At 41.2% G+C, this 20,723-nt stretch overlaps 1 protein-coding gene across 5 annotated transcripts in view; it reads left to right on the top strand.

The window, feature by feature from the left end:
* LOC139414215 (synaptotagmin-2-like) overlaps positions 1 to 20,520 on the top strand; it is a 75,821-nt gene extending 55,301 nt beyond the window's left edge. For 3 of the 5 annotated variants that reach the window (XM_071162105.1, XM_071162108.1, XM_071162106.1), the window contains 8 exons: positions 5,918 to 6,148; positions 6,289 to 6,449; positions 10,993 to 11,121; positions 12,307 to 12,474; positions 18,120 to 18,287; positions 18,513 to 18,630; positions 19,646 to 19,779; positions 20,052 to 20,520. In XM_071162105.1, coding sequence (XP_071018206.1) covers positions 5,947 to 6,148; positions 6,289 to 6,449; positions 10,993 to 11,121; positions 12,307 to 12,474; positions 18,120 to 18,287; positions 18,513 to 18,630; positions 19,646 to 19,779; positions 20,052 to 20,267 — 1,296 coding nt within the window. In that variant the 5' untranslated portion in view covers positions 5,918 to 5,946 and the 3' untranslated portion in view covers positions 20,268 to 20,520. Of the gene's footprint in view, positions 1 to 4,810; positions 4,882 to 5,917; positions 6,149 to 6,288; positions 6,450 to 10,992; positions 11,122 to 12,306; positions 12,475 to 18,119; positions 18,288 to 18,512; positions 18,631 to 19,645; positions 19,780 to 20,051 lie in introns of those variants that run through there. The other 2 variants (XM_071162109.1, XM_071162104.1) reach the window with 2 other exon arrangements.
* Positions 20,521 to 20,723: the final 203 nt, after the last annotated feature.

The following is a 20,723-nucleotide window of genomic DNA, read 5'->3' as shown; positions in this document are numbered from 1 at the left end:
TAAGGCCTGAGAGGAGAATTGATTTTGTCAGTATGTTTGTAGTGTATAGAAATCCCTAAAGAAGACAGATGCTGTACGTGTAAGTGAAAGTCACCCAGTTAAATACTACTTGATTAAAAGTCTAAAAGTATTTGGTTTTAAATATACTTAATTATCAAAAGTTAAAGTAAACGCTACAATTCATTTCAAATTCCTTATAGTATGCAAACCAGATGGCACAATTGTAAACAAATGTTAACAAAGCCAGGGGCATATTCCAACATTCAGACATCATTTACAAATTAAACATTTGTGCTTAGCGAGTCTGGGATGACCATGTGTTCTTGTAACGGCTTTCATCGGAAGAGGAATCATCAGAGCAAAATGCAGCAGGGTACGTGTTCATCTTTAATAATTGCACTGACCACTGAATAAACAAAACAACAACAAAAAGGAAAACCGAAACAGTCCTGCAAGGTGGATAACACTAAACAGAAATGAACTACCCACAACCTAAGGTGGCAAAACAGGCGACCTAAGTATGATTCCCAATCAGAGACAACGAAAGGCAGACATACAAACATAGAATGCCCACCCAAATCACACCCTGACCAAACAAAAATAGAAACATACAAAGCAATCTACGGTCAGGGCATGACAGTTCTCGTGAATTGGACAGTATTTTTGGGGTGTCAAGGATAATGAATGGGAGTAAAAAGAACATATTTTCTTTAGAAATGTAATGGAGTAAATGTAAAAGTTATAAATAGTATATACAGTGCCTTGCGAAAGTATTCGGCCCCCTTGAACTTTGCGACCTTTTGCCACATTTCAGGCTTCAAACATAAAGATATAAAACTGTATTTTTTTGTGAAGAATCAACAACAAGTGGGACACAATCATGAAGTGGAACGACATTTATTGGATATTTCAAACTTTTTTAACAAATCAAAAACTGAAAAATTGGGCGTGCAAAATTATTCAGCCGCTTTACTTTCAGTGCAGCAAACTCTCTCCAGAAGTTCAGTGAGGATCTCTGAATGATCCAATGTTGACCTAAATGACTAATGATGATAAATACAATCCACCTGTGTGTAATCAAGTCTCCGTATAAATGCACCTGCACTGTGATAGTCTCAGAGGTCCGTTAAAAGCGCAGAGAGCATCATGAAGAACAAGGAACACACCAGGCAGGTCCGAGATACTGTTGTGAAGAAGTTTAAAGCCGGATTTGGATACAAAAAGATTTCCCAAGCTTTAAACATCCCAAGGAGCACTGTGCAAGCGATAATATTGAAATGGAAGGAGTATCAGACCACTGCAAATCTACCAAGACCTGGCCGTCCCTCTAAACTTTCAGCTCATACAAGGAGAAGACTGATCAGAGATGCAGCCAAGAGGCCCATGATCACTCTGGATGAACTGCAAAGATCTACAGCTGAGGTGGGAGACTCTGTCCATAGGACAACAATCAGTCGTATATTGCACAAATCTGGTCTTTATGGAAGAGTGGCAAGAAGAAAGCCATTTCTTAAAGATATCCATAAAAAGTGTTGTTTAAAGTTTGCCACAAGCCACCTGGGAGACACACCAAACATGTGGAAGAAGGTGCTCTGGTCAGATGAAACCAAAATTGAACTTTTTGGCAACAATGCAAAACGTTATGTTTGGCGTAAAAGCAACACAGCTGAACACACCATCCCCACTGTCAAACATGGTGGTGGCAGCATCATGGTTTGGGCCTGCTTTTCTTCAGCAGGGACAGGGAAGATGGTTAAAATTGATGGGAAGATGGATGGAGCCAAATACAGGACCATTCTGGAAGAAAACCTGATGGAGTCTGCAAAAGACCTGAGACTGGGACAGAGATTTGTCTTCCAACAAGACAATGATCCAAAACATAAAGCAAAATCTACAATGGAATGGTTCAAAAATAAACATATCCAGGTGTTAGAATGGCCAAGTCAAAGTCCAGACCTGAATCCAATCGAGAATCTGTGGAAAGAACTGAAAACTGCTGTTCACAAATGCTCTCCATCCAACCTCACTGAGCTCGAGCTGGAATGGGAAAAAATGTCAGTCTCTCGATGTGCAAAACTGATAGAGACATACCCCAAGCGACTTACAGCTGTAATCGCAGCAAAAGGTGGCGCTACAAAGTATTAACTTAAGGGGGCTGAATAATTTTGCACGCCCAATTTTTCAGTTTTTGATTTGTTAAAAAAGTTTGAAATATCCAATAAATGTCGTTCCACTTCATGATTGTGTCCCACTTGTTGTTGATTCTTCACAAAAAAATACAGTTTTATATCTTTATGTTTGAAGCCTGAAATGTGGCAAAAGGTCGCAAAGTTCAAGGGGGCCGAATACTTTCGCAAGGCACTGTAATAATTCAAATACATATACCCCAAAAAACTACTTAAGTCATACTTAAAAGTTTCTTTACTTAGTTACTTTACACCACTGTATATCTTTGTATTTGCACAGTGATCTCATCCGTCACATTTTTGATACTTGTAATGAGAATGTCCCTTATTAGACTTGAGAAGTCATTCACTGTTATACATTTTGTAAATATGAATCATTACACGATAATGGCAACTACTGAGAACTTTTGGGAGAGCATTTGGCAATAACCGGAGGCTATAACCGTTGGTCTAATACGCATTCAAAGGTGATAATTCCCAATCAGCCTCTCCATCTCACCTACTCACAGTGTAAATTGTTTCAGTACAGTATCCATGCTAATCCTATTAGGATTTGCTAGAAAGAAGGAGGTTTCAGTCACAAGTGCCTCATTTCAATTTTGTGGAGATCATTGTTTCAGAAGACACTTATAATCACCTAAGTCTTCACCATTCCTTCAGAGGTAACAGATCATTCATTATAACTGGAAGATAGCCCTCTTTGGAACTAATTTTGGATAGGGAGACATATTCATCTAGCACATTTTCCACTTCAAGTAGAATTTGTATTAACTCTCACCATTCATTTTGGTTTAATCCCCAACTGACTGTGATGTAATGCTGTAATGTTTGATATTGACTTTCACAAGGGACTGTGCGTCTTCTTGATAGAATTTGATTCCATTTACCTTCATGTAATCTATTTTCCATTTATTTATATATTTTTTATTTCACCTTAATTTAGCCAGGTAGGCCAGTTTAAGTTTTCATTTACAACTGCCACCTTGGCCAAAATAAAGCAAAACAGTGCAACAAAAACAACAACACAGAGTTACACATGGGATAAACAATAACACAATAGAAAAATCTATGTACCGTGTGTGCAAATGTAGTAAGATTATGGAGGTAAGGCAATAAATAGTCCATGGAGGCGAAATAATTACAACTTGGCATCAACACTGGAGTGATAGATGTGCAGATGAAGATGGGCAAGTAGAGATACTGGGGTGCAAAAGAGAAAAAAATAAAATACAAATAACTATGGGGATGAGGGATTTGGGTGTGCTATTTACAGATGGACTGTGTACAGGTACAGTGATCTGTAAGCTGCTCTGACAGCTGATGCTTAAAGTTAGAGTGGGAGATATCTCCAGTCTCCAGCTTCAGTGATTTTTGCAATTCGTTCCAGTCATTGGCAGCAGAGAATTGGAAGGAAAGGCGGCCAAAGTAAGTGTTGGCTTTGGGGATGACCAGTGAAGGTAGGATAGTCAGTTTTACGAGGGTATGTTTGGCAGCATGAGTGAAGGAGGCTTTGTTGCGAAATAGGAAGCTGATTCTAGACTTAATTTTGGATTGGAGATGTTTATGTGAGTCTGGAAGGAGAGTTTACAGTCTAACCAGAAACCTAGGTATTTGTAGTTGTCCACATATTCTAAGTCAGAACTGTCCAGAGTAGTGATGCTAGTCGGGCGGGTGTGGGCAGTATTTGGTTGAAGAGCATGCATGGAGTTTTACTAGCATTTAAAAGCAGTTGGAGGCCACGGAAGGAGTGTTGTATGGCATTGAAGCTTGTTTGGATGTTTGTTAACACAGTGTCCAAAGAAGGGCTAGATGTATACAGAATGGTGTCGTCTGCGTAGAGGTGGATCAGAGAATCACCAGCAGCAGGAGCGACATCAAAGATACAGTGAGGGAAAGAGTATTTGATCCCCTGCTGATTTTGTACGTTTGCCCAATGACAAAGAAATTATCAGTCTATACTTTTAATGGTAGGTTTATTTGAACAGTGAGAGACAGAATAACAACAAAAAAATCCAGAAAAACGCATGTCAAAAATGTTATAAATTGACTTGCATTTTAATGAGGGAAATAAGTATTTCACCCCCTCTCAATCAGAAAGATTTCTGGCTCCCATGTGTCTTTTACACAGGTAACGAGCTGAGATTAGGAGCACACTCTTAAAGGGAAAGGAATCCCTCCTGAGATGTGTGCAAACCTGGTGGCCAACTACAAGAAACATCTGACCTCTGTTTTGCCACCAAGTCATGTTTTGCAGAGGGGTCAAATACTTATTTCCCTCATTAAAATGCAAATCAATTTATAACATTTTTTACATGCATTTTTCTGGATTTTTGTTGTTGTTATTCTGTCTCTCACTGTATATACAGAGAAAAGAGTCGGCCCAAGAATTGAACGCTGTGGCATTCCCATAGAGATTGCCAGAGGCCCAGACAACAGGCCATCTGATTTGACACACTGAACTCTATCTGAGAAGTAGTTGGTGAACCAGGCGAGGCAGTCATTTGAGAAACCAAGGCTATTAAGTCTGCCGATAAGAATGCAGTGATTGACAGAGTCGAAAGCCTTGGCCAGGTCGATGAAGACGGCTGCACAGTACTGTATTTTATCAATGGCGGTTATGATATCGTTTAGGACCCTGAGCGTGGCTGAGGTGTACCAATGAACAGCTCTGAAACCAGATTGCATAGTGGAGAAGGTAAGGTGGGATTTGAAATTGTCAGTGATCTGTTTGTTAATTTGACTTTTGAAGATTTTAGAAAGGCAGGGCAGGATGGATATAGGTCTATAACAGTTTGAGTCTAGAGTGTCTCCCCCTTTGAATTGTGGGAGGACCGCGGCAGCTTTCCAATATTTGGGGATCTCAGACGATACGAAAGAGAGGTTATTAAAGGCCTATTGCCATGAAAAACATGATTTCCTGTTTTTTATATATTTCTGAGGTTGGAATAATACTGTGAAATTCAAAAAAATCTTATAATGCCATTTTAGTGTAAAAGCTGTTTGAAAATACTATCTGAAATGTCAGCCTGTTTGGGTGGGATGGAGTTTTGGCCTACCTGGTAACATCACCATGCAGTCAATTAGTTAATAGACCAATAAGAAAGAGAGTTCCAAACCTCTCTGCCAATAAAAGCTATTTTTCTTCTTCAGTTTTCCCCTCCCCCTCAAACCGCTCACAGACAGTCCCAGAAAAAGTATTGCTTGAGAAATTTCTATTTGCAAAAAAAAAAACTATTTTTGTTTATTTGTGGCCAATCACAGTCAGATACTTAACTGTTACCCAGAAATGATTTGATATTGAGATAAAATGGCTGCATTGGATCTTTAAGATACTGTGTCTCATTTCAAAAAAAAAATGAGATTAGCTTTTTCGTCCCTGAGTTAATTTTATTCAGGAGTTCATAGCACATTAAGGATGCAGGCCTACTGGCTGGCATATTATACACAATTATTTTTATCCTCAGAGTCTGAGATGTGAACTAAGTCCTTTTCCCTATGGACCTCTTCAGCCTTGTCATTTTATGTGCTGTTCTAATGTCTGACACAGCGATAAGGCATTGAATTTGGTCACAATGAGTCACCTGGGATATCATCCATTTTGTTACTTTTATGCATGTGTGTGTGTGTGTGTGTGTGTGTGTGTGTTATATTAAAGGTTACGCACTTCATTGCCTGGGCTGCTGGTGATGACAACTGACTGTCCCTCTCTGTGTGTCTGTGCCTTGCCCCAGGGACTGTGTGCGTGGCCTAGTCATTGACGATGAAGTGGAACTTGTTCAAGAATAAGCCTGAGGCCATGGTGGGTCCAGAGCCCACGGGCACCGGTGCCACCATGACCGCGGCCCCAGCCGTAGCAATCGCCACCACAGTGGCTGAACCCCCAGGCAACGGTACAGAGTCCAAGAATGACATGTTCGAAGAGATCAAGAGCAAATTCTTGAACGAGATTGATAAGATCCCACGTAAGTCCTCCCTGTTTTTTCCCCCACCTCTGACTCATATTCATGTACTATGCATGGTATAATGCTGGAACAGAAAAGCCCAAGGTGAAAAGGAGCTCAAAGGAGCTTAATCTAACCCATACTGTGTGTTTGTGTTGCAGTCCCTTCCTGGGCTATCATAGCCATTGCTGTGGTGGCCGCCCTCCTCATCCTCACCTGCTGCTTTTGCATTATAAAGAAGTGCTGCTGCAAGAAGAAGAAGAACAAGAAGGGCAAGAAGGGAAAGGATGGCTTCAACATGAAGAACATGAAAGGGGATGAGGTATGGTGCTTCAGGCTCCGCTTATAAACTCAGCTGAGTTCACTAAGAACAGGCAACTCCCAAAGACATAACTTATATCACACTCAGGGTTCTTATTTCATCTGAATACAAAAGTCTAGTAAAAAGCAACAAGTGACTTATTTTTGGATGATGAGAGTAGACAAACATGACCAGAAATGACTTTGGTATAGCTGACAGACAAACGCTATATGTACAAAAAAAGTATGTGGACACCACTTAAAATTTGTGGATTCGGCTATTGCAGCCACACCCGTTGCTGACAGGTGTATAAAATCGAGCCCTCAACCATGCAATCTCCATAGACAAACATAGGATGCCATCTTTACAACAACTCAGTTCGTCAAATTTCTGCCCTGCTAGAGCTGACCCGGTCAACTGTGACTGCTGTTATTGTGAAGTGGGAACGTCTAGAAGAAACAACTTCTCAGCTGCGAAGTGGCTCACAAGCTCACAGAACAAGTCGCCGAGTGCTGAAGCGCGTAGCGCCTCTGTCCTCGGTTGCAACACTCACTGCCAAGTTCCAAACTGCCTCTGGAAGCAATGTCAGCACAATAACTGTTTGTCGGGATCTTCATAAAATGTGTTTCCATAGCAGCCGCACACAAGCCTAAGATCACCATGCGCAATGCCAAGTGTCGGTTGGAGTGGTGTAAAGCTCGCCGCCTTCGGACTCTGGAGCAGTGGAAACGCGTTCTCTGGAGTGATGAAGCATGCTTCACCATCTGGCAGTCCGACGGAAGAATCTGGGTTTGGCGGATGCCAGGAGAACACTACCTGCCCCAATGCATAGTGCTGGCTGTAAAGTTTGGTGGATGAGGAATAGTGTTCTGGGGCTGTTGTTCATGGTACGGGCTAGGTTCGGACTCCTTAGTTCCAGTGTAGGGAAATCTTAACGCTATAGCATACAATGACGTTCTAGACGATTCTGTGCTTTCAACTTTGTGGCAACCGTTTGGGGAAGGCCCTTTCCTGTTTCAGAATGATAATGCCCCCATGTACAAAGCGAGGTCCATACAGAAATATTTTGTCTTGATCGGTGTGGAAGAACTTGACTGTCTGGCCCGCACAGAGCCCTGACCTCAACCCCTTCGAACACCTTTGGGATGAATTGGAACGCCGGCTGCGAGTCAGGCCTAATTGCCCAACATCAGTGCCCAACCTCACTAATGCTCTTGTGTCTGAATGGAAGCAAGTCCCCGCAGCAATGTTCCAACATCTAGTGGAAAGCCTTCCCAGAAGAGTGGAGAATGTTGTAGCAGCAAAGGAGGGACCAACTCCATATTAATGAGATGTTCGACGAGCAAGTGTCCACATACTCTTGATCAGGTAGTGTATCTCCAAAGAGTTATTAGCCTACTAAACTACACACTACATACCAGTAAAGTTTTCTGTTTTATTTACTATGTAACTGTTTCTTTTGTTGGAGGGACTCAGGAACGTTTCTGTCAATATCTATGTCGATTGGACCAACAACAAATGGTCATTAAGCATTCCTTGGTGTATCAGTAAAAACCTTTGACCTTTCATCAACAGCACTTTACAACATTTTTCGGGAGACATGTCGATAATCCCCTATCCTACCTGTTCTCTTGATATTGTCGTTGCCATCATTTTAAAATGTGTGCTGTAGGGGAGAGTGGGGTATGTTGAGCCATGTTTTACACTCAGCATTACTAGGGAAATGTAGTATTATTTCTATCAAATATATAGATATATTTCAGGATGTTGTGTATCCCTGGAAATAATCAGAATTCATGTAAACATAACAGTTTTGAAAGCATTCCTTGTCCTGAAAAAAATGTGGTCTCTTGGTAAGTTGAGCCGCCTTAGGGTGAGTGGGGTGATGGTGTTTTCCGTGTCAATGGGTGATGGTGCTGGTATGTCAAAGTTTAATTAATGGAATGTGGATGTGGTATATTGTAAATTCTAAATGTACATATAATCTCTCTGTTCAATGTCACTTATCCTTCCATTTCTTGACCAGTTGTCGAGGACATGGATGTTTTTCAATGTGCCAATTCATAGGCAAGTTCTCTGCATTTGAGGATTCTAACCCCAATGAAACTGATCCGTGAGATTCTTGATATGTTTAGCAAGCTCAGACTCTGATACTATATCATTGCCTCTCTTTTGCACAGGTACTGTACATGTTAGTTCTCTTTTGTGTTAATGTACCTCTTCGATGTACCTCTTCGAACACACAAATGTGTGTTCTCTTGCTACTGCTCGAATGGGTTTCTCAATAACCTTTAAGGGGGCTAATACCTCTGCTTGTTTTACATTTGCATACATGGGACATGATGATGTCGGCTCTGACTGTAACCACAAAAATTCACTATCTTGAGTTCATATGCATGACACATTGCAAAAATACTATGCATATAATGCATACAACTGGCAAAATGCAATCATAATTTGTATGGGGTATGGTGGTCATTGGCTCAACTTAGGCCTACCCCATGGCCATTGGCTAAACTTACCACAAGGCAAACATTTTGACTATTGCCCACACAGCTACAAGGATGCAATTTCATGCTAGAATTAGGACCTCATATTGTAGCTTATAGAGACCCCAACCGATGTACAAACCAATCTTAATAACATCTACTTTGGTTTAGATACAAGAATCAAGAAAACAACAAAGTAATTTGACTTTTTTTTTAACCTAAATTGATAACAATCTTTTCCATGTGGTTTCTTCCTTCACAGACTCCATGGAATTATGATCTCTTCCTAAAAATGTGGTCATGTGATTCATTTTGTGTGTGGTTTCCTAGAAACAAGGGGTGGCTCAACTAACCCTTTGGCTCAACTTACCCCACTCTTCCCCACTTCATTGTGACATATATTGAAAAATTACACACTTTGTTATGGGGAAGGGACTAGGTAATCAGTGGGTAATGGGTAGAGAAAGTAATGGAGCCGTGCCATAGGTGGCATTCCAATAAGCGGATGACTGCTACAGAATCAAATTAAGACCCTACTTCTGTAGGGTAAGCTGGCCTCAATGCTTAAGGATAATGGATATGGTGCCTATGGACCCGAGGAGCCACATCTCAGACAGAGCAGAATAAACAGGGGGGAGGATTCCAGGCTGAATGTGTCTGATATCGTTGAGATGGCCCTAATGCAACAGTTAATTAAAACAATCAATTAATTGTCTCCACATGGTGAAAGATGGTCCTGGAAGTAGAACTTTTTCTTTACAAACAGACAATCAGTGTGTCATTTATTTCCATCATCCTAGTGTCGTCTGTGTTGTTGACTGCCTACAGTGTTTGTTTTCTGGTGTGTCGTAACTTCAAACCTCTTCCTCTCTCTGCTCTCCTCCTTCTCGCTCGGTGTCTTATGTGTGCACCGTGTTACTTGACTGTGATGGACCCCTGATTTACGGTAGGTGGAAGGATCGCGGTGATGCTCTCTGGCCCATGGGCAGATGATGATGGTGATGATGATGATGAGGGGGGGGGGGGGGGGTTCATGGAATGAAAGTCGTAGCTTCTTTGCTTTTCTAACATGTTTTGTAATGGTGTCTTGAGAATGTAACTGAGAAAGCTATGGTCTGCTAAATAGACCTGGAGAGAGAGAACTGAAAGGACTGAAATAACGCATCGCTTATGATGACAAACTCAACCACACTATGGAAAGTTTTGAACATAGTTTAAACGCAACCTACGATTAACACTAATAATATACTGTATGCATGTGACAAAGGGCATGGTAGGCTGTTTGTGGACATGAGGACGACAGTAATAAATGAATGACCAATCAATCTTAGTATGTTTCATCTGCACCCCAATTACTTTGTCACTCAATGAAGAGTGAGAACAAAAAATAAAAAAAACACAGTTTTGCAGATGAAACAGTCATGCAAACTTGAACATGTCAGAAACAGGGTTACCATAACTGAAATCTAACTGAAATACTGTTTCTACATTATCCACATAGCCGGCTATGCCCTTACCTAATCCTGTAGCTACCATTTGGCTGGAATAATGGTGACCTGACTTGAGAGGAACATTCCTTGGTGACACATAAATGGAATAACAATGAAGCAATTAAGATTATGCAGGCTCTGCTTTTGGGATTCTCTGTTAGCTATTTCCTTGGGATATTTTGGGAAAGACGTCAAGGTCAGGGTAAGCGTCTTCTTGAGAAGTAAAATACAGGTTAAACCAATTGTGTCACCAAAGGACATTTTGAATTCAAGCTAGCAAATATCACTCCTGAGTCCCCAATAGTATTAGAGACAGGATGGTATATTCCACTTTGCCACCAGGTGAGGAGCAGGTAAGCGGGAGCAAAAAAACAAGCAGGTCCCGGTGCTACGCAATGCAAGTCAATGCAACAAACTCTGGTGCTATGCAGCGCAAAGCAATGCAATGCCTCCTGGAGGTCCACTTGTCTGTCTGTGGCATGCTGTCTGTGGTGGGTGGGCTGGGGGCGCCCTCCTTCTGGCTGCTACAACTTAACCCTGGCCCCTCATCTCTTGATCCCTGTGTCCTGTGTTCCACCACTGCAGAAACAGGACGACGACGATGACGAAGGTGAGACAGGGCTGACGGAGGAAGAGAAAGAGGAAGAGGAGAAAGAGGAGGAGAAGCTCGGCAAACTGCAGTACTCACTTGACTATGATTTCCAAGACAATAAGGTCAGTCAGTGGCCGACATCTTCCCCTTTTAATCGTCGCTGGCACTGCTCAGAAAAACCTGCATTAGACTGTTTTATCACATTACAATATTTGTAGCATTGTCAGTCTATCAGTAAGACTCCATCAATTCTAGAGGTTGAAGGCGTAGTTAGTCTAAATTACAGATTTATGGCTATCCATATAATAGACTGGTAGTCTTGGTGGTGAATGAGTTAAAGCAAGTCACACTAGATGACTCAGCTTAGAACAAGTCACACTTGTATTTTCTCTGTTGATCTTGGAGAGTGACTTTGATACAGTGTCCATTCTGAGAACTAAAGTGTCTATAGAGTTGCCAATTAATTCAGGGCTGATTCTTATATAAGCTTAGCAAAAAAACTGCTGCTATGTAAAAACATCAGCAGAATTGCACAGCGACACTTTTGAGGAGTGACAGCTGGCAATTGTTGGAATTATGGTTGATTAAACTAAATATTCAAGAGAGTAGTGAATCGGGATCAGGGTTCTGGGAATGAGAGGGTATCTAGTATATTCAGCATTTTTGGGAATTAATGGCTCGAGTCAGTATGACAGTGAGTATGTCTGCTATGCAGGACGTTGGCACTGTGACATACGTCCAAGAGGAAAGAAAATGCTGAGTCATTCTGAAACAAGGAAGTTCCTTATGAGTCACTGACACAGGATCAGGGCTTGAGATGAGAATGTACATTAAAGCAAGTCCTTTCTTTCTAACTGAATCAATCAACTGAAACATAATCAATGACACTTATCACCGGCACCCCTTTTTTCAAACATGCAAAACTACTGTAACATTATATTCTGTGACTTTCTTATGACATTGCAGCAAATACATTTGCCAGCTCTTGTGTGGGTAGCTTGTATCTAGTCTTGGTCATCTTAGAGAGCTGTGGTGATTATTGTTGGAGTTTTAGATTGTCAGCTTGCAGACCACAAGCTTATGTAACAAGACTGCAGCATTTCTCTGCAGCAGTGACAGGAAGCGTGCATTGGCACAAATTAATAGATGAACGCATTTAGGTTTTTCACCTGACTTGACATTGTTGGCTTGTCTCAGCACATCGGCATACATAAATACATGAATACATGTTGAGATTGCCACCTGATACTGTTGGTTTGTCTCAGTGCTGTCCCTGACACCTGATCACTGTGCCCCTCCCCTCAAAGCTCACAGTGGGAATACTCCAAGCTGCAGATCTTATATCCATGGACAGCGGAGGCACCTCTGACCCGTACGTTAAGGTCTACGTCCTCCCAGACAAGAAGAAGAAGTTTGACACCAAGGTTCAAAAGAAAAACCTGAACCCTGTCTTCAATGAATCATTTGTTTTCAAGGTAAGTCCATAGCACAGTTTCTGTACCAGAACTGTACAGTAGATAGTTGGAATGGAAAAGGCATCATTCATCCTGCCAAACTGTAATGCTGATAAGATATTGTCAGGCTAGGACAGCGGAGTCTCAAACTAAATGTAATGTAACAGTTTTAGTGTTGTAAACATACATGGTATCCATTTTCCAAAATGAAGACTGTGGTTGAAGCCTACATTTATTTTTCATTGTGAAGTCTTGCTGTGTTCACATGATATTGTAGAGCAGTGCTGGTCTGCCATGTCTGCCTGCCTGCTATGTACCCTCGAGCCTGTGTACAAACTTCAGCTTTCTGTACTACTTAATGAGGTCCACGGAGACTCCACATGACTCTCAGGGTCAGTGCGAAAGCACTGTTTGCAATCTTACCACCACTGTCTATTCTCTTAGCATAACCGTCATGTAGAGACCTAGATACAAAAGATACAAATTGGTAATATTGGACCTAGGTTGACTAGAGACCATGAAGAGTTAAGAGAATTTACAATATATGACGTCCTATGCATGCCTATAGAATCAGGGTTGGGGTTTATTTGGAATTTCGGGAATATAATTCAATTCAAACAATTAATATAAATTTAATTTGTATTGACCACACCCCACAGGAAGGAGAATTTGAGTTACATTTGATTTACAGGAAGTACACTGAGTGTACAAAACACTAGAAATCAAATCAAATTGTATTTGCCACATGCACCGAATACAACAGACCTTACAGTGAAATGCTTACAAGCCCTTAACCAACAATGCAGTTAAGAAAATTAAGTGTGAAGTATTTACTCAAATTAATTGAAGTAATAAATAAAAAATAAGAAAATAAAAAATTATTAAATAGCAACAATAAAATAACAGTAACAAGGCTATATACAGGGGGTACCGGTACAGAGTCAATGTGCGGGGGCACAGGTTAGTATAGATAATTGAGGTAATATGTACATGTAGATAGAGGTTAAGTGACTATGTGTAGATAATAAACAGAGAGTAGCAGTAGCGTAAAAATGGGGGGAGTGTCAATGCAAATAGTCTGGGTAGCCATTTGATTAGCTGTTCAGGAGTCTTATGGCTTGGGGGTGGAAGCTGTTAAAGAAGCCTTTTGGACATGGACTTGGTACTCCGGTACTGCTTTTCGTGAGTTAGCGAGAAGAGTGAGTGAGAATAGTCTATGACTTGGCTGGCTGGAGTTTTTAGGGCCTTCCATTGACACCGCCTGGTACAGAGGTCCTGGATGGCAGTGATGTACTGGGCTGTATGCACTACCTTCTGTAGTGGGTTGCGGTCAGAGGCCAAGCAGTTGCCATACCAGGCGGTAATGCAACCATGCTTTCGATGGTGCAGCTGTAGAGATTTTTGAGGGTCTGAGGACCCATGCCAAATCTTTTCAGTCTCCAGAGATGGGAGCATGCTCGTCCCTCCTTTTCCTGTAGTCCATGTACATCTCCTTTGTCGTGATGACGTTGAGGGAGAGGTTGTTATCCTGGCACCACACTGCCAGGTCTCTGACCTCCTCCCTATAGGCTGTCTCATGGTTGTCGGTGATCAGGCCTACTGTTGTGTTGTCGGCAAACTTAATGATGGTGTTGGAGTCGTGCTTGGCCATGCAGTCATGGGTGAAAAGGGAGTACAGGAGGAGATTGAGCATGAAACCCTGAGGTGCCCCCATGTTGAGGATCAGCATGGCAGATGTGTTGTTACCTACCCTTACCACCTGCAGGATCCAGTTGCAGAGGGAGGTGTTTGGTCCCAGGGTCCTTGGCTTAGTGATGAGCATTGAGGGCACTATGGTGAATACCTTTATAGTCCGTAATAGTTTGCAAGCCCTGCCACATCCGACGAGCGTCGGAGCCGGTGTAGTATGATTCAATCTTAGTTCTGTATTGACCCTTTGCCTGTTTGATGGTTCGTCGGAGGGCATATCAGGATTTCTTATAAGCTTCTGTGTTTGGATCTTGCTCCTTGAAGGCGGCAGCTCTACCCTTTAGCTCATTGCGGATGTTGCCTGTAATCTATGGCTTCTGGTTGGGTATGTACGTACGGTCATTGTGGGGACGACGTCGTCAATGCACTTATTGATGAAGCCAGTGGCTGATGTGGTATACTCCTGAATGCCATCGGAAGAATCCCAGAACATATCATGTGCTATCAAAACAGTCCTGTAGCTTAGCATCTGCGTCATCTGACCACTTCTGTATTGAGCGAGTCACTGGTACTTCCTGCTTTTGTTTTTACTTGTAAGCAGGAATCAGGAGGATAGAGTTATAGTTAGATTTGCCAAATGGAGGGCGAGGGAGAGCTTTGTTCACGTCTCTGTGTGTGGAGTAAAGGTGTTCTAGAGTTATTTTTTTCCTCTGGTTGCACGGATTTAAGTTTCCCTGCGTTAAAGTCCCCAGCCACTCGGAGCGCCGCATCTGGATGAGAATTTTCTTGTTTGCTTATGGCCTTATACAGCTGTTTGAGTGCGGTCTTAGTGCCAGCATCGGTTTGTGGTGGTAAATAGACAGCTACGAAAAAAATAGATGAAGCTTATCTTGAGATATTCTACCTCAGACGAGCAAAACCTTGAGACTTCCTTAATATTAGATTTCGTGCACCAGTTGTTATTTACATATCGACACAGACCGCCACCTCTTGTCTTAACGGAGGCAGCTGTTCTATCACACCGATGTATGGAAAACCCAGCCATGTCGTGTTATCCATGTCATCTTATAGCCACAACTCGTTGAAATATAATATACTACGGTCTCGTTGGTATGTCAGTCTTGATCGGAGCTCATCCATTTTATTATCCAATGATTGCACATTGGCTAATAGGACTGATGGTAGAGGTGGATTACCCATTCGCTGTCGGATCCTTACAAGGCACCCCAATTTACGTCCCCGATATCTCCGTCTCTTTCTCCTGCGAATGACGGGGATTTGGGCCTTGTCCGGTGTCTGAAGTAAATCCTTTGCATCCGACTTGTTAAAAAAATATTTGTTCACTACAAGGTGAGTAATCACTGTCCTGATATCCAGAAGCTCTTTTCGGTCGTAAGAGACAGTGGCAGTAACATTATGTACAAAATAAGTTACAAATAATGCGAAAAAACACGCACAATAGCCTGTAAAACGGCAGCCATCTCCTCTGGTGCCATTAGTGATAGACATGACAGACTGACCAGGTCAATCCAGGTTAAAGCTATGATCCCTTATTCATTTCACCTGTTAACGCCACTTCAATCAGTGTCGATGAAGATGAGCAGACAGGTTAAAGAAGGATTTTTAAGCCTTGAGCCAATGGAGACAGATTGTGTATGTGTGCCATTCAGAGGGTGAATGGGCAAGGCAAAATATTGAAGTGTCTTTGAACAGGGTATGGTAGTAGGTGCAAGGCTTCAGTGTGTCAAGAACTGCAATGCTGCTGGGTTTTTCACGCTCATCAGTTTCCATTGTGTATTAAGAATAGTCAAACACCCAAAGGCCAGCCAGCCAAATTGATACAACTGTGGGAAGCATTGGCGTCAACATGGGCAAGCATCCCTGTGGAATGCTTTCGACACCTTGTAGTCCATGCCCAGAGGAATTGAGGCTGTTTTAAGGGCAAAATGGGGTGCAACTCAATATTAGGAAGGAGTTCGTAATGTTTTGTACACCGAGTGTATAATTTAATTCAAAGCAGTTCAAACCAATTGAACTGAGACGTGAAACATGAACGTCTCATTCTCAGGATTTCACTGGCAGTATTTCATGTGATTCATTTATGTCTGTCTCTCATTTTAGAGCCACGATAGGTGAAAAAGTGCCACTGACCGTCCCAGGCGCAACTGTTATTCTTTTGTTTTGCGGAAATGATCATCCAGCATCGTGGTAGAAAAAAATCCTAGTAGATACTCCGCATGGGCAATGATATTTGAAGTAACGTCTTTGTTGTTGTAATATCGCAAACGGACGAGGCCGTTTCACCGCTACGGATTCCAGCTTCAAAGAGCGAATGATTCCGCATGTGTTTTAGTCTGTTGCTCATTAAACACTGTTTTGGATGAGGCTGACTTTATGAACAAAACGATCCTATTTACACTTTGTAGTCAATTTGGACACTCAAATAAATGTTTCTGACTTATATTGATGACACACAGGCCGTTTTCTATCAGAGAAGTTGTTCATTGCCTTCAGTTGCGCTTTACGGTCAACCCTGTTACGAGAACTGAATTCTCGTTTTAACATGGTAGTAGTTTTTTTTTTCTACAGAAACACTGAACGTCTAATAGTAAAATCATAGTGTAAAAGCAGGTGGAAAAATGAGCGGGTCGAGCATAACACGTCAAACCTGTTACCCATAGATAGACAGGCTAGAAATGTTTTAACAATAAATCAATACAAATATAAGCTTGCATCAAATTGCCCCTCCCCGTTGCACACAACAAGCTCTCATTCCCCGTCACAAGGGGATTTATGGCCTATTTAAGATGAAATCGTCAACACTGTTACAGTCAACCCTGTCACAGTCAACCCTGTTACTTTATTTGTCACTTACTATTCTCTTACTGTAGCATTTTTGTATTAAGTTGAATCTGTGCTCTTTATGCTCTTTATGACAGAATGTTAAATCAAATAAAACGTTTTTGGGGACCAAATTACACTTCTCAAAAGGCGCCAAATTGGTGGAATGACCCAGATGTTAGATTGCTCTCTTCTATACTGCAGTGTTTGATGCATTAGCATTCTGGGAAATGCATATCTTTTTTTCTGAATATTTAAAGACATTAAGGGAATTATGAATCATTATAGACAACCCACGACATGATCTTAGAATATTTCCAGACCACTGTTTATTTTAAATTGCTTTAGGAGATTTGAAACCTTATGCTATATGGTATTGGTAACCAGACATGATGTCAAAATAAGCATTTCTATGGCTATGTGTAGAATAAATATGCCACATGAGTTTCATTGAATAAAGCTCTACTTCCTTTACTTCGATTTCAATTCAAATGCTGTGTGGTGTGGCCAATTGTAATTGAATTCAAATTGAATAATTTAATTGGAATGAAAGAGCAATTCGCAACTCAAATAAGACTTGACCCCAAAAACCTATTTAGAATGTATTTTTATTTATATTTGTCATTGAGCCAATTTACCTCAGGAAAGGGAATGTCTAAACATGCTATAATGTGTTATACTCCTGGTCTGCAAGGGCTGGATAGAATCGACAGATCCCATATGGTATACTATAATTATGCTTTAATGCTTTAGAGCTGAATAAATGATCTCTCCTTAGATGTTTTCCAAGTAAAAACAAAGCTACACATTATAATCCAGCCTAACCCATTTTCTGCCTGTCCTATTCTGTGTTGTACAACTCTGTGTATGTTGGCTGTTCTGTATTACTAATGTATCGGCAATCAATGTCTTGCCAGCAGCCCATGGCACCAAATAATATATGTTTATGTTTACTTAAAAATGTAATCATAATAATCATGTTTTATTGACAGCACATACTGTGAGTGTGGACATAGTGAGACATAGAGTGTGGACATTTACAAAGAGGGACATGTGGTTTTACATTCAGATTTAATAATTAAGCTGTGTTGTTGTTGTGTTGTGGTGTTGTTGTCGTTGATGTGTTCCTTCATCAGTTACCGTATGATGAGCTCGGTGGGAAAACCCTGGTGATGTCAGTCTTTGACTACGACCGATTCTCCAAGCATGACATCATTGGAGAGGTGAAGATCCCGATGAACACCATTGACCTGGGACAGCCCATCGAAGAATGGAAGGATTTGGAGAGTGCAGACAAAGAGGAGGTATGAGCTGAAAAGAAACAATCTATTTACGCTATTTATAATTTATGAGTTGATTTATCTTTTAATTGATTGAACTAAGGTAATCGTTGGACGGGAGTGTTGCCCCATCAGAAGTAACAACAGCCAAACTCGGACAATTGTTTCATATCTTTTTGTCTGTCTTTCCCTCTCTGTGTCGTTGTTCTCTCTGTGCTTGCCCTCTCTCTGTCCTTAATCTCCATGCAGCCTGAGAAGCTGGGAGACATCTGTATCTCTCTCCGTTACGTGCCCACCGCTGGCAAACTCACTGTCTGTATCCTGGAGGCAAAGAACCTCAAGAAGATGGACGTGGGTGGACTGTCTGGTACGTTAAGACTTCCACTGGACGTACAGTTTACTCTTGAGATTCTTAAAGGGTTCTTGAGAGGTTCTTTGCAGTGAGTGATGGTTCTCTGTAGAACCATGTCTTCTCAAAGAACCTTTCTCTGTGTCGAACCCTTCCCTTCCAAATTGACCTTTACAATGTTGAAGCTGTCCTTCGCTAGATGGTTCTGGGTAATTATGAATTCCTGTTCTTTATGTTGCATTATTTCACTTACTGTGTGGTACCTATTATTTTGTTGTTTTATTCTACCTGTATTGTGTCTGTGTGTTTATGTTCATGGGTTCTGTTGAGGTGGCTAGTCCGATACCGTCAGTGAGAAGGGTCTGCAAGTATATTCGAGTTTATATTTTTGGACTAACTTCATCATTTGACATGGTTGAGTCAGGTTGATACAACTCCCAGGTGAGAGTAACTCAGCATGATCAACCCCATACTACAACACGGTAGCATAACAATGTTTAAAACAGATCATCATCATGCATATCATATACTAATTACCTGTAGATAACTGTTACAGAGGTGAAATGTTTATTATGCTATTCGAAACCGTCTCATGATAGAACTGATTCTTTATAGAACCTTTAATAGGCGGTTCTACATAGCACCTTCAAGAAAATAGTCTACAAAGCCCCAAAAAGGGTCACCATTCAAATAACCCTATTTTGGTACTATTTGGGGAACAAAAATGTCTAGTGTGTCTGCTGTTAAAAACAAGCTTGTGGGTGGACTGTCTGGTAGGGCAAACCACTGGACATAACAATAGATCATTTCCAATCGAGCAGGCATGCCAATCTGCCATTAATTAAACATCTCAGTGATGCAGGGCCTCTGATTTATTTGCAGACATTGCATTACTGTGTGTTACATTAATGAGCTCTCTGAGTTATTTTTCTAATCAGCAAGCAACTCATATCACCTCACAATTTTGCTCTACCGAAGCAATGCAATGAAACATGAAATGAGTGATTAAATATCTGTTGGTCTTTCTTTGCAGATCCCTACGTGAAGATCGCGTTGCTGCAGGGCGGCAAGAAACTGAAGAAGAAGAAGACGACGGTGAAGAAGAACACTCTGAATCCGTACTACAACGAGTCCTTCAGCTTTGAGATCCCAATGGACATGATGCAGGTATAGAACGCTTTACATATTTGACGAGCAAAGGATTTATATTTTTTCATACAGTTTGTTGAAGTGGTGTTATTTTTTTTACTGTAGGCCTACAACCACATTTACAGCAACTCAATTTTGAAAGAAAATCTTAAGCCCTATTTTAAGACCTAGTGGTTTAATACCTACTGTATGAGGCTTGCATATGAATGGTTCCTTGATTATGTGAGTGCACAATCTACTATAAACATTTTTTTTCTTCTCTTTCCTCTTTTTTTTCTCTCTTTCCTCAGAAAATCTTGGTGGTGGTGACAGTGTTTGATTATGACAAGATTGGCAAGAATGACGCCATTGGGAAGATATTTGTGGGAAGCAAGGCGACGGGCCCTGGTCTGAAGCATTGGTCTGACATGCTCTCTAACCCCAGGCGTCCCATTGCCCAGTGGCATCCACTACAACAGGAGGAGGATATAGATGCGGCGCTGGCAGGTTTAAATGCAAAAAAGTAACTTAATTTGGCCGATTTGATTACCAACTAACCAACTCAGAAACCCTCCCTCCCCAACCCTCCTACACTGCATGAAACTCATGACTTGCACATTATTCTGTCATGTCTACTTGAAACACTGAACAAAAAAAGAAACATCTAGAATATCAGCTTATTCATAGTTAAATTGAAGAACATAAACAACACTTTTTCAACATCATAGCATTTCACATATTTAGTGTATTGTGAGAAGAGGGAGATTGAACGATTGATTGATTGATAAATGGATCTGTGTTTCATTTCAGCATGCTTTTTAGCACCAGATGCTTAGATGCTGATAATGAACGCTTAGAGAATGGCTCAATGAAAGGGATGGTTATAGCTTCTTCATTTAGTTGCTAGAACATTATGCATGCTTTACTTATGCATTCACTGCTCTGCATAATCCATGCCAAACCGATTCCTAATAGCATATATC

The sequence above is a fragment of the Oncorhynchus clarkii genome, chromosome 7, assembly GCF_045791955.1.
Source record: "Oncorhynchus clarkii lewisi isolate Uvic-CL-2024 chromosome 7, UVic_Ocla_1.0, whole genome shotgun sequence".
Lineage (NCBI taxonomy): Eukaryota > Metazoa > Chordata > Actinopteri > Salmoniformes > Salmonidae > Oncorhynchus > Oncorhynchus clarkii.
Note: the sequence above shows the minus strand (reverse complement) of the source record. Positions and strands in the feature narration are given on the sequence as shown.